Source organism: Haplochromis burtoni, unplaced genomic scaffold, assembly GCF_018398535.1.
Source record: "Haplochromis burtoni strain Fernald_Lab_line unplaced genomic scaffold, NCSU_Asbu1 Contig_153, whole genome shotgun sequence".
NCBI classification, from domain to species: domain Eukaryota; kingdom Metazoa; phylum Chordata; class Actinopteri; order Cichliformes; family Cichlidae; genus Haplochromis; species Haplochromis burtoni.
The window spans coordinates 1,194,054-1,206,032 of NW_024582514.1; the positions used below are offsets into that span (position 1 = coordinate 1,194,054).

At 42.6% G+C, this 11,979-nt stretch overlaps 1 protein-coding gene across 6 annotated transcripts in view; it reads left to right on the top strand.

Annotated features, from left to right (window-relative positions):
• Window positions 1-8,121, top strand: part of pak4 (p21 protein (Cdc42/Rac)-activated kinase 4) — a 45,507-nt gene extending 37,386 nt beyond the window's left edge. For all 6 annotated transcript variants that reach the window (XM_005932631.3, XM_005932633.3, XM_042224835.1 and 3 more), the window contains one exon: window positions 513-8,121. In XM_005932631.3, the coding sequence (XP_005932693.1) occupies window positions 513-668 (156 nt within the window). In that variant the 3' untranslated portion in view covers window positions 669-8,121. The remainder of the gene's footprint in view (window positions 1-512) is intronic.
• The last annotated feature ends 3,858 nt before the right edge of the window (window positions 8,122-11,979 follow it).

Consider the following 11,979-nt stretch of genomic DNA (forward strand, 5'->3'; position numbering starts at 1 on the left):
GCAGTGTTCAAAGGGAGCTAAGACTCTCATTTCCTTCTTGATATTTTTAATCCTGGGCATTCCCAGAGTAACTCTACATGATTCACAATTCAAAATAATACTACTTTTATTTATTCTGGATCCCTCGGTGCACACGGTCTGAAAAAAGCTGCTTCTGTGCAGCTTCCATGTGCCTGAGATGACCGTATCAAGCATGTCTGCTCTCAGGGACATAAAAACTGTTTGAGACTGTTTTTGAACTAAAATATTTGAGTCTTTGGCTTGTAACAGTGTTTTTCCTGCCTTTGGGGCTTGTAACTTCATCGGCATCTAAACACAATCGGTAAACATTAAAGTACAAGCTTCAACTTTTATTCATGTTTTAACAAAACAAGTAAACTGTGAGTAACTAACCAATGTGGTTAAATGAAGCATCTGATTGGTTGTTAGATTAACAGCTGGGTGTTTTGGCATCAAGCAATTAAAATCTTAACTCTAGCATCAGTAACACCTGGATGTCTCTTTTCTCCCAGGTCTCCCCTCTGCTCAAAAGCTTCCTGGACCGGATGTTAGTGCGAGACCCGGCTCAGAGGGCCACCGCCAGCGAGCTTCTCAAGCACCCGTTCCTGTCGAAGGGGGGGCCGCCGTCCTGCATCGTGCCTTTGATGCGGCAGAACAGGATGAAGTGAGATAATACGCGCCACTAAGACGCCTGGACTCTGGAGATGGTGTTACAGGATACTCCTGCACACACAGGAGTGACCCTCAGAGGTCACAGACAGGAGACGTGAAAACAGGGTGTGCAGGAGTATCCTCTGAGTCACTGAACTGCGAGAGTGAATTCCATAAAACAAACAGAGGCAATAAGGTGGAGTGTTTGTGTGTTTCATACATGTGTGTGTGAGCAGCAGAGGAGCCTCCTGTAAACACTTTTACCTGAAGAGCCTCAATTGGAAAGATTAAGAACTGTGGATCTTTTTTTCCTCCTATCTGTGGCCCTTACCTGGATTCGAGGTGTGAAGGTGAGGTTTTGCACACCAGTCTGATGCTTTGAAGGAGCTGAGAGCCCATTGGCTGATTTTTAACATCACTATTGGACAATCTGTAAGCCGATTTTCGTTCTTTCGTTTTTTTTTCCCTGCATTCGGAGACTGTCCTCATCACAGCCAGAACTTACTACTGAGAGAGGAGATCTTGTGGCTCCGACTTTATTCTGTAGCCTTAAAAACACTAATTTCCTGTCGTAAACAAGCAAACGTACACTAAGTGAAAAAGTAAACACTGGAGTCGTGGTTTCAGATGAATTTTCTTCTTCTTTTTCTCCTGAAGTACAATGAACATAGAGAGCTATATCACTTGTGATGTTATACTATCTGTTTTGTGATTGTTTTATTGTTGTTGTAAAGTGTTTCCTGGTTTATTTTAGAGTGAGATGTGGTGATTTTGTTTCTTAAGCACTGTTGATGAGAGATAGAAGCTGCACTCCCAGTTTGATTTTGTTTTGTAGAGAAAGACCACATACAGCACACACAGCCCCTTAAACCTGGGTCTGAGTGTCTGAGTCACCCCCTGGGTTTGGTTGATTTTCACTCGTGTTTTTAGAACAGTAGGGTTTAAACACTCAACGCTCACTCGACAAACTAGAAAACGAGCCTGACTTGCTGCTCGTTGGCCCGTCACTGAGCTGTTTTTATTCTGTGGTCCTTTCATGTCTTTGTCCAAAGTTTCCAGCTGCTGACATTGTTCCTCTGCTCGTTTCGTGTTTGATTGCCACTTTGAGTCCACTCTGAAATAAGACAATACCAGGTCTCTGTCACGCAGAGGCTTTTATTTATAGGACGATGTTAACACTACTCCACCTCACAAACAGAAGTGTCAGCCATGATTAAGAAAAGCAGCTTCGTTGTCGATGAGCTGTGCTGCTCACGCTCCAGCGGAGAGTGTGTCTGTTGGAGATGTAACACTTGTGTGAAAATCTGCGTCCAGCTGCTAATAATGTAGAGATGGTTAAAAACTAAAGGAAGCACGAGACCTGAGGCACAGATCTACCCTTTAAGGGACAGGTTACCAAAATCAGGCTTGTTCATTTTTTCCTCTGGACTTTTGGTGCGAGTTGTGCTGTTTTGGAGATATCAGCCTTTGCTTTAATATAATTCAACTAAATGGTTATTAAAGTGCTGCAGAGCTTGCCATCATTTTACCCGGTTACTCAAACGAACAGTTTGTTTCATGGGGGAACTGTTTTTTTTCCAGTGAATAGAAGCATGTGGCCTGCTATCGTTACAGCTCAGCCGAGAGGGAGGACATTAATGTTGTGGTGCAGCGTCTGTTTATTCAGCTCTTTGGCTGCACAGAGAGAGGAACTGTGCAAATTCAACCAGCACACATGCTTTGGAGTGTTTGCGGCCCTCTAAAAAGCCAACGGGGTTGGGTCAGATGCTGATTGGTTGATAATCTGACACAGTAAGAGAAGAGAACAGCAATAAAGTTCCTCGCAAAGAGGAAGAAATGCAACCAAAAGAAACTGACGAAAGTGGAAAGTTTTCATTCTTTTTAACACTCAGTTTAGCGACAGAGAAGAAAGAGAGAGGGTGTGTATTTTGACTTCTGTCACCTAAAAACAGTCAGCTGCTGGAGCAACAACAGCACTGAGTTTACCATATTTTTTGGCACCACTCCCTGGTAACAGTACAAGTTTCAATATGTAAATGTGGACCTGCAAGCTCTGCTGGTGCACGACCATTAGCCTCTCGACACGGGCCGCTTACACTTCCTCCTGGAGAATGATACGCTTTCAGATGTGGTTTGGTTGAGAGAAAATAGTTCCTGCATGAAAATTCTTGGTTTTTGTATAAGGGCACTTTTGTTGAGCTTATCGTGCTTTCAGGACTATTTAGTTCCACAATTTTCTAAATCCATGTTCTCCAAACCTGCACAACTCGCACCAAAACAATCTAAGTGGGTAAAGAGCTCTGATGGGTAGAAGAAGAATATGGAAATGTGATTTTTTTTTTTTTTTTCCGGCCTGCCCTTCCTCTTTTAATTTTCTTGCAGCTCATAGAAATCATAACCGTTACCAAATGATGACGACTCAAGTCCCAAATTCCTCCTTAGGCGGCTGAAATCGACTGACAGTATCACAGTTTGGTAAAAACAAACTAAAACCTAAATATGAAAAAAAAATCGCGATCTCTTTAGTTTCAGTGAAATATCAAAGTAACCCGAGGATTGGGCTGTCTACACAACCACATTACAGCAAACTGAAACATGCAGACCACTCAGGAAACTGATTTTAAATGAAGAATTTTTAAATAAATAAAGATATAAACTAATAAATGAAAACTACTTATAATAGTTCAGTTTGATTTTTCTTTTTTTTTTTTTTTTCCTTTTTTTGGGGGGGGGGTATGCTTCTGCCCTGGCAATCCTAAGATCAGTAAACAGAAGTCATTCCATGAAAACTTCCGTTCTTCCCGCCTGACCTGCTCAGAATCAGCTGGTTTTTCTTCATGTACAATAACTTTAGTATATTTCATGAAGCCGTGCATAATTTTGCCTTCATGCTGTGAAAGCTTTTTCGTCGCAGACCATCAAGAGTACAAAACTTTGCACTTTTAATGAAGAGCAAGCCTCTGTTAGGGGCTGTAACTCTGAAAGTATGAAGGTAAAATGTTGCACAGCTTCATTCCATAAACTGAAGTTGGTGTAAAAAAAAGCAGTCAGCTGATTCTGAGGGGGTCAGGCTGACATTTTCAGACTTAACTACCCGTCTGAGATCTGTGCAGTGTGTGACTGTGAGCAGTCGTTCTTAGAACGATGGAAGGAAAGCTGCTTCTGCTGTGATCCAGCGCCCTGCAGGGAGACGGATAAACAACCTGCAGACGCATTCCTATCTCGGCCTGTTTCCATTCCTTCTTTGTCTTCCAGTTCAGCCTCCACATCCGACCAGAACTCGGTCAGGTGGCTTTTTATAAACTGCCAACCCAGAATACTTCCAATCGATGGACACAGGGAAACATGTAGCACACTTACAGGTGCCTTCTGCTTTTTGGAAACACTCCTGGAGGTGTATGACTGGGTGGCCTTTAGCACATTTACTGTACTTGACATAAATGTATTGTTAACCATGCTGACGCAGCAGCTCTCTAACTGATATATTTGAAGCTTTGTACAAAGAGCAGCAGCACAGAGTAGAAGCACGTCAAAGCAGGAAGTAGGTTTTAGTTCAAGCTCATTGTTTCCTAACATTGTTTATCATTTCTGCAAAGCACAGCTAGCTGCGGTTTGAAGATGGTTAAAATGACACCCTCTTTTCCAGCTGCGCAGGACTGCTGGAGTATTTTGCAAGTCCAAAATAACACAGGGTGCAGTTCATCCTCCATCTGAGAAGAGCTGTTTTAGCTCCACCCCCTGTAACCCAACTAACTTCTGATTAAGAATAATTTTTTAACCAATCATTTCATTCACTATCCAGCTCAGTGTTCGAGGCTGTCCCACTTTAATAGGACGAGAAACGGGGAACAGATGTGACAGTTTGGATGACTATTTGACTGCTCAGTGAAAAAATAGTTTTAAATTATACACGCCTTCCCTTTTTTTTAGCAATAGACTGTATATAAAAGATGTCTGACTGTGCATAAACTGGATAATCGGCATCTGACTCTAAAAATGAAATCTTTACAAAAAAGACCTCTATACAGAGTAGCTGCCCCCTTTTGGACATTTAGAAGAACGCAGGTGTAAAGCTTTGTTTTTGACACTGGATCGCTTCTGTGGTTTTTATCAGATGTGACATCAGTGAGCCTTTATTCTGTTTGCCAATAACAACAATAAAAGAAGACAACCTGCTCCTGGTGTCCAGGCGGCAGACCAGTAGAGCCTCCGCACTGATGCTGACGTGTCCAACTCCTTATGAGGTCCTCTAATCTTTAACAAACCCCAGCTTTAAAAACAAACAAACAAAAACAACAGCTTATACAACCCTGGTGATTTTCCTTTGGTTGGAGGCCAAAACGTGTTTGGAAGCAGCTGCTCGATATTTGAAACTTTGGCCTTGTTTTCAGGGATTTTTCCAGTCTTAAAACGAGCGTTTACGCACGTGAGAACATGTCAGCAGGGTCTGCGTTACCTTCACTGGTAGAAATGTGTGATTTCAGCTTACTTAAGACCATTTCATTAACAAAAACAGTACGCCTGTGTTAACTACGCCCTGGTTTTCTTTGGCACAGGCTAAAACCTGGAATTTCTGCAGGTTTAATATCAAGTAAAGCAGAACCGACCCTGCTTTCGTGAAGCAGGCTGAAGGATTTCTCAGTGAGAGCAGCATCACCCCGCACAGTTTCACGGTTTTTCTTCTGTGGTTACATTGAAGATGCAGACTCCGTTAGGCGGCACCTTAACCTCGGGGAAAAGCTTTCTTTCAGCCGCTTTAACCTCTGATCGTGTAATAATGTGTTGAATTTTTAGCTTCAGGCGCTCAGCACTGATGTGCCCATGCCTTCCTGCAGTTTTTCATAAAAGTGGAGGCGGAAAAAGAATAATTTCCACCCCATGAAAACGTGCGTTACGATATTTTCCATGCCCGGGTTTCAATCTGCATGTTTTTGTGCCACCACAGGATGAACGTAGGTTAATTGTAAACCTCGTCCCTGCCGCTCTTTTTTTTTTTCCTTCCTCTTCAGAAGCATCCGCTCAGTTGAAACGTCTCGCAGGCGTTTTGTACTTTGTCTTCTTGGCAGCTTCCCAGGCTGTAAATTATCATCTGGATGTTCTGTGGTGAAAAGTGGAGCAGGCTGGTAATGAGTCACCGAGCGCAAAAGGCGAATGAAATGCCGGACTGGATGACAATCTTTATTTAGTGATTGAAACACTCTGAACTTCGCTGTTCTCTGTTTTGTGTATCGATCCCAGATCAGCCTCTAAATTCAGCTTTAAACTGCACGTTTTCACACTGATTAACACGAAGACTGGCCTCCTGCTAATGCCGCTGATTCTTGTTGGGTTTTTATTGGCTGTGTTTCCTGCTGAACTTTGTTAATCTGTTATAAGTTGCTGGTTAAAATGACTGGATCATACTGGGGGCACTGGAAAAGCAGAATAAGAGTCCAACTCTTAATTGTTTGTTTTGAAGCCACATCAGCCCCAATATTAAAACCACTTAAACCTCGTCCCTCATCCTGGGCAGCTCTGGTCTGTCTGGGCAGGAGGCTTTTTTTTCAGATAGCCAGTGGAAATAGAACCTTTTATATCGATTTAGAGTAGGACTGCATGTCTGGCAGCAGTTCTTTGGGGTCTCTGTGGATCAGGCACCGGGCCGGCTCAGCTTTTAACACATCAGAAGGTCATGGGTTTAAACCCTGGCTGTTTGCTTGCTCTTCCAATGCCTCCTAGGGTTTCTCTGGAAGAACAGTGTAGGCTTTCATCTTCCACATAGAGACAGGGGAGGACATCCAGGAGGCTTCCCCAGCAGGAGAGCCTCGTTCACCTGTTCAGCCAAAACCCGTGACCAAGCGTGGATCCGCTGAACCACAAAAGCTGCACACGGTCGTAGCTTCTGCCCTCATTTCTCTTTCTCCTTCTCCTTAACTCCTCCAGTCTGTTTTTCTGTGTAAAATGTCTCACCTGCCTGTCCTCCACGCTTCATCGTGCCTTTCACACACTTTCATCAATGATAAAAAACTGAAAAACAATAGCAGCAGTCAGAATCGCTCTCGTTTCATGGATGAGTCGCTGCTCCACACGTGCACTCATTCCAGCGAGTGCAGGAGGCGACATCAGCATCAAATTGTAGTGAAGAAGATTAAATGTAAATATTAATTTAAAAATATTGATTGAATGAATTGATGCAAAAACAAGATTCTCCCAACACTGAGAAACCTGTGAGAGACGGCAGCTGTCGGGGAGCAGGACGTGTTCAGGTCACCTGTGAGAGGTTTGAATTTTGTGGCTCGTTGACACCTTAACCTAGATTTACTTTAATTCGTGCTTTCCGGATTAATCGGTCACTTCACTGCCCTCAAAACTGCGATGCACAGAGAAACTGGCACGCACGAGACCAACGGCTTCAGTCTCGTAATTTTTAACTTTGTTCTGCAAACGTTTCACGTGTTTTTCTTGCAGTAGAAACGTCTGGTTCGTGAGTCGAACAGAACACGTCCACGATGAAGGTCTAATATGAAACATTGCAAGTAAATTAAATATGTTTTTGGATGTTAGTGCGCAGGAGTCTGTTCATAGCTGTTTTTAAGTTTTTCTTTCTGTTGTGTGTGGAGTTTCTTTTGTTTTTTGTTTTTTTAATTGTCCCAAACAGCGGCCCTGATCCCGGGTCAGATCGAGTCTCTTTTAGTCTGGTGACAGTTTTTTGTCATGTTGTAAAGACGCTCTGTTTTTTGTGTCACCCCCGTTTGATCAGCTGTCCTTTATCAATGTGAATCTTGTTCATCTGGTGTGCCAGATGTTGCTTAAGTAGCCGTAACTACGTGTCCGTGGACCAGATTGTACTGCTGTGTGTGCAGACACGTCGCGATTTCATGCCTTAACATTTACAGCCACTACTTGACAGACAACTAACTGACTCTGACGCTGGGACCGCTGGTGATGGGGGAGAAGGACACTTCCATGATGCTTTATCCTCTTCTCATCTCACATATCTGAGGGGTCTTCATCATTTAAACATGCTTAAAGTGACAGCTCTCACTGACATTCCTCACAGACATCTGATTGATTGATGGGGCCAGGGAAGAGGTCCGGTCCAAAAGGATTTTTTTTTCAGGAAGCAGGGCTGCTAACTTTCAATTTTCCTACAGATCTGTCAGAGGCGTCCTGTGGATCATTTTGTTAACAGGGTTCAGGGTTCAGTGCCTTTCTTTGAGGCATCGTTTTTAAAAGTTTTCCTGCTTCTTGGGAAAACTCCTGCAGGACCTTCCTCTGGTTTCCACAGCGAACGAGTAACTGACTGGAATACAACAAACGGCCTGTTCAGATTTCCACTGACTTGTTGAATATCTGATTTTGTTGATGTGTTGTTTTGTCAGACATGCGAGCGACTACCTGCACCGTTTTTGTAAATGTCACTGGTGTTGTAAAAACATAGATTTTACTCTGCAAATTTTACTTTTTTGCAAATACAGTTTTTGTAAAAGATCCACAGAGTCTGTGTGTTTCTTATTTCCTTTCTTCGTGTGCCTGGTGTGTTTGAAATGTTGGTCGTGCATAAATGTGTTTACATGGTGGAAAACAAACACGACTCAAAGAGCTTGGCCCAGTTACAGATCAGAGGTTATTACAGAGACACGGACCAGAATTCATTTTAAAGATGGCGTCTTCATGCTTTGGTATGTGGCTCAGTGCAGCTTAACCCGTCCTCTATGACAGCAGCTTGCGGCTCTTCTGGCCACGTCTGAGGTCTCGATGACTTAAATAAGCAAACATGACAGTAAAAAAGTTACATTCTCATTTCTAAACATATGTTACCTGAAAACTGAATTTGAAACATTTAAATTAGTGTGTCAAGCTGGCTCCTCATTCTCGTGCCTAACCTCTGTGGTGGCAGTTAAACAATAACAAACGTACGCGTCTGTTCCTGAGTCGTCCTTCACTCCACTTGAGTTTAAGATGCGAAGAGGAGTAGTTCAAAGGCCTGATAGGATCTCATTATCCTAACGCAGCTCTTCACTCTCAGACTCCAGGCTTAATTATAGGTTCATAGTTTGTAAACATATGTTACAAGTGGCCATGGCTGTGCAGAGATGTTTGAAGGGGCGGGTGCTCAAAGTTAAACAGGGACACATAGAACCAAGCTGAAGAACAACAACCCAGAATCACATCATACTACATCACTGTCTTCAGGTGGGGGACAATGCAAAGCAAATGTAGCCCATGTTTTACCTGATGGGTATAGTGTTGCTGCTGATCGTGCTGGAGGGCAGGCCTGTGTTGATCTCGACATGATGTAGACATTAAAAAGTCCACAGGAGAGATGGTAGCTGATTAAACAGGTGTTAGGAGATAATAATGAAATGCAAAGATTGGTGACAGCGCTTGGAACCGTGATCCAGAATTCTTCCCTTATTATTTATTCGTAGTGCGATATTAATAAAGTAATAAGAATTAAAAAATAAAATAAAATCATAAATATAAAAATGTGTTTATTGACAAAATAATGTATTTATGATGTTGATTTGTTTGACTATCCACTCTGTGCAGGCAGAATGCTTATTAAATGTTTAAACTGTAGAGATGTAATAATTCTGCTGCTGTAAAATCAGCATTTTGAGATATTTGGGGCATTGGTTAATCGTAATCATGTGACTGATGCAAGCCAGATCCTTTTATTTAGCAAAAATGGGATTACTAGTTAAATGTTATTGTTGAAGGGCACAGGCAGGAGTCCACATGCACACACAAATTTAAAAAACACAGTAAAAAAGGGAAAGGAGCTGGTGCCAAAGCCCCCTGCACGTGCCTGCAAGTGACTTTAGCTTGCAACTAAAGGGGAAGTCCACACAAGGAAGATATGCATTAACTGTTTTATTGACAGGCGGTGGAAAGGATCAGTGAATCAGTGGTGACGTATATGAGCAGAAAGTCTGAAGTCCATCAGGCAGGAAGCGAGAAAAACCAGGTCAGCTCAGATACAAACACATCTGCTCCGCCCACAATTTAAGCAGTAACTGTAACTGAATACAGTTACTCATATTTTGTATTTTAAATATGTAACACGTGTATTCCGTTACTCCCCAACACTGTCTATAGCAGTGGTGTCAAACATAAGGTGCAGGGTTCACAATCAGTCCAACTAAGACTTCAATCCAAACAACTTCCTGTGAAAAGGGAGTTCTTCCTCCCTGCTGTCAAGTGTGGGATTTTCTCCTAGTATTTAAAAAGCAGTTTTATTTTCCTGATTTCTGCCTTCAGAGCTGCTGAGTGTGTCACAGTCATTAGTTTATAAGCAGGAAGTCGTACATGGATGATATGCAATTAGTGCAGAGATGTTGGCACAGTGAGGCCAAAATCTGACACCTGATAAACTTGTGAGTTTGCTGATGAGCTGATACAGCCACCAGAGGAAACCTTGATAAATAAATAAAAAAATCACTTGTGCAGCATGCAGGGAGCCAGTGCCGTTTTATTTTTAGTATTTCCGTCAACTCGCCCCGCCGGCACCGTGTTCTGCAGGCTGCGGCTCGTCGCTTTTACTGTCAACAGTGAGACTGAAGGGTGGGTTCCTCCAAACAATGACAGCTGTGTTTGTGGTCCCTGTGGGCGTGTGAACCTCAGACAGATGGGAAAGAAGAAGTGAGGGGTTTGCTTGTTTGTATGTTTAGATCTTGTGCTATATTCAAGATGAGTGTCCACCTGTGCCTGTTGGGATGGGTTACCTAAAACTTGGAACCAGGTTGTTTTTGAAATATGTAAAAAGAAAAACTGAATTTGGATACTTTTTCTACTTGTTTTTCTTCCTGTATTCATTCTGCTCCTCTCTTCAGTTGAAATGGTTGTTCACACACACACATTTGTGTGCAAGAAGGTCCATTTTATAAAAGATGAGGCCTGAAAAATTAAGTTACTTTAACCTGCAGGGGGCGACTCCTCTGATTAGCTTCTGCTTTTGTAATCTGTGACCCCAGTAAACAGTTTCCTGGTGGGTTTACAACCTCAGTCATTAGCTTGAAGCCCTCCTTAGAGCAACCTGATGGTGGATTTGTAAAGTGTGGTCTAATTTGGTCATTAAAGAGCCCCGCTTTACCCGTGCAGGAGAAATCATGGCTAAACTGTCTGTTTCTGATCATCATGAAAACATCTGGTTTCAAATAAGTTCCAGCACTTCACCTGCGGTTTGCTTGTTTTGACCCTGCGCCCTTGTCTTACTAATGTTACTCACAGTTTCACTAATAGATGACTGTATGAGTGTTGATGTCACATAGTGGTTAGTGAAGCTCCGTCATAAAGACTCAATTTGAAAGTCATCGTTTCCATCTTGATGTTTTAAAACACTAGAAATAGGTCGATCTAACTGCGACACCTAGGCCCATGTTCATGAGGCAGACACTCGTGAATCACCCGCCCTGAAGAATCCCTCCGTGCTGAAGCAAACAGGGACATTTGTAAATGTGGATATCATGTTTGATGAAATAACACCTGAAACTAAAGAAGGAGACACCAAATTCATGAAAGTACTCACCAAAGTCATAGACCAAAGAACAGGTAGAGTTGTCAATTTTCAACCAGAAAAGTCGCCCTCTGCTGGACATTTGAAAGAAAAAAAGGTTTAAGTCTTTACTTACAAAACCCGAATGCTACGTCCATCTTTTAAATACAGTCTGTGCGTGCAGCTTTCTAGCCTCCAGCAGGGGGCGACTCCTCTAGTAGCTAACAGAAAAAACACATCTATAGAAGAATAGTGGGAATTTTCCTGCTTGTTACATGTAGATTATTCAATTCTTGTGAAACACAGCATGATTTACAGTTTTTGCCTAAATTCATGGGTATCTTGTGTAACATCACTACCATAACACCCATGATCTGTGGCCATCACTGACATGATTCCCAGGGTGTAGTAACACGGCTTTTGACTTACCTGACTATGAGCTGTAGTCTGCTTTGTGTTTAACAAACATGTTAAACAGGCTCAGCTCATTATGACTGCGAGCAGCTCAGCCCACTGCTTAATTAAATGTGCTTCCAGGAAGTCACTTCATCGGCTTTTCAGCTCATTTTAATGTTTCTTTGTATATGTTTATTTTTATTTTGGAACCGGCCACAGTTTCCTTTTCCTAATTGTGCTAAGAGGAACTAAAGCGTTAAAGGGTGTGTGTGTGTTTGTGGCTTAAAGAGAGCGTTTCCAGAATATGACGGCAGGCGCGCAGGTGGGCGGTGTTTGGAGGCAGCAGCAACCAATGGGAGGCCTATGTGTCGCTGTCAAACACAGCTGATCGATGAGTGAGGGGAGAACAGCCCAAAAGGTCCCACTTGTTGCTGTGCAGGAGCAGCGATCGTCAG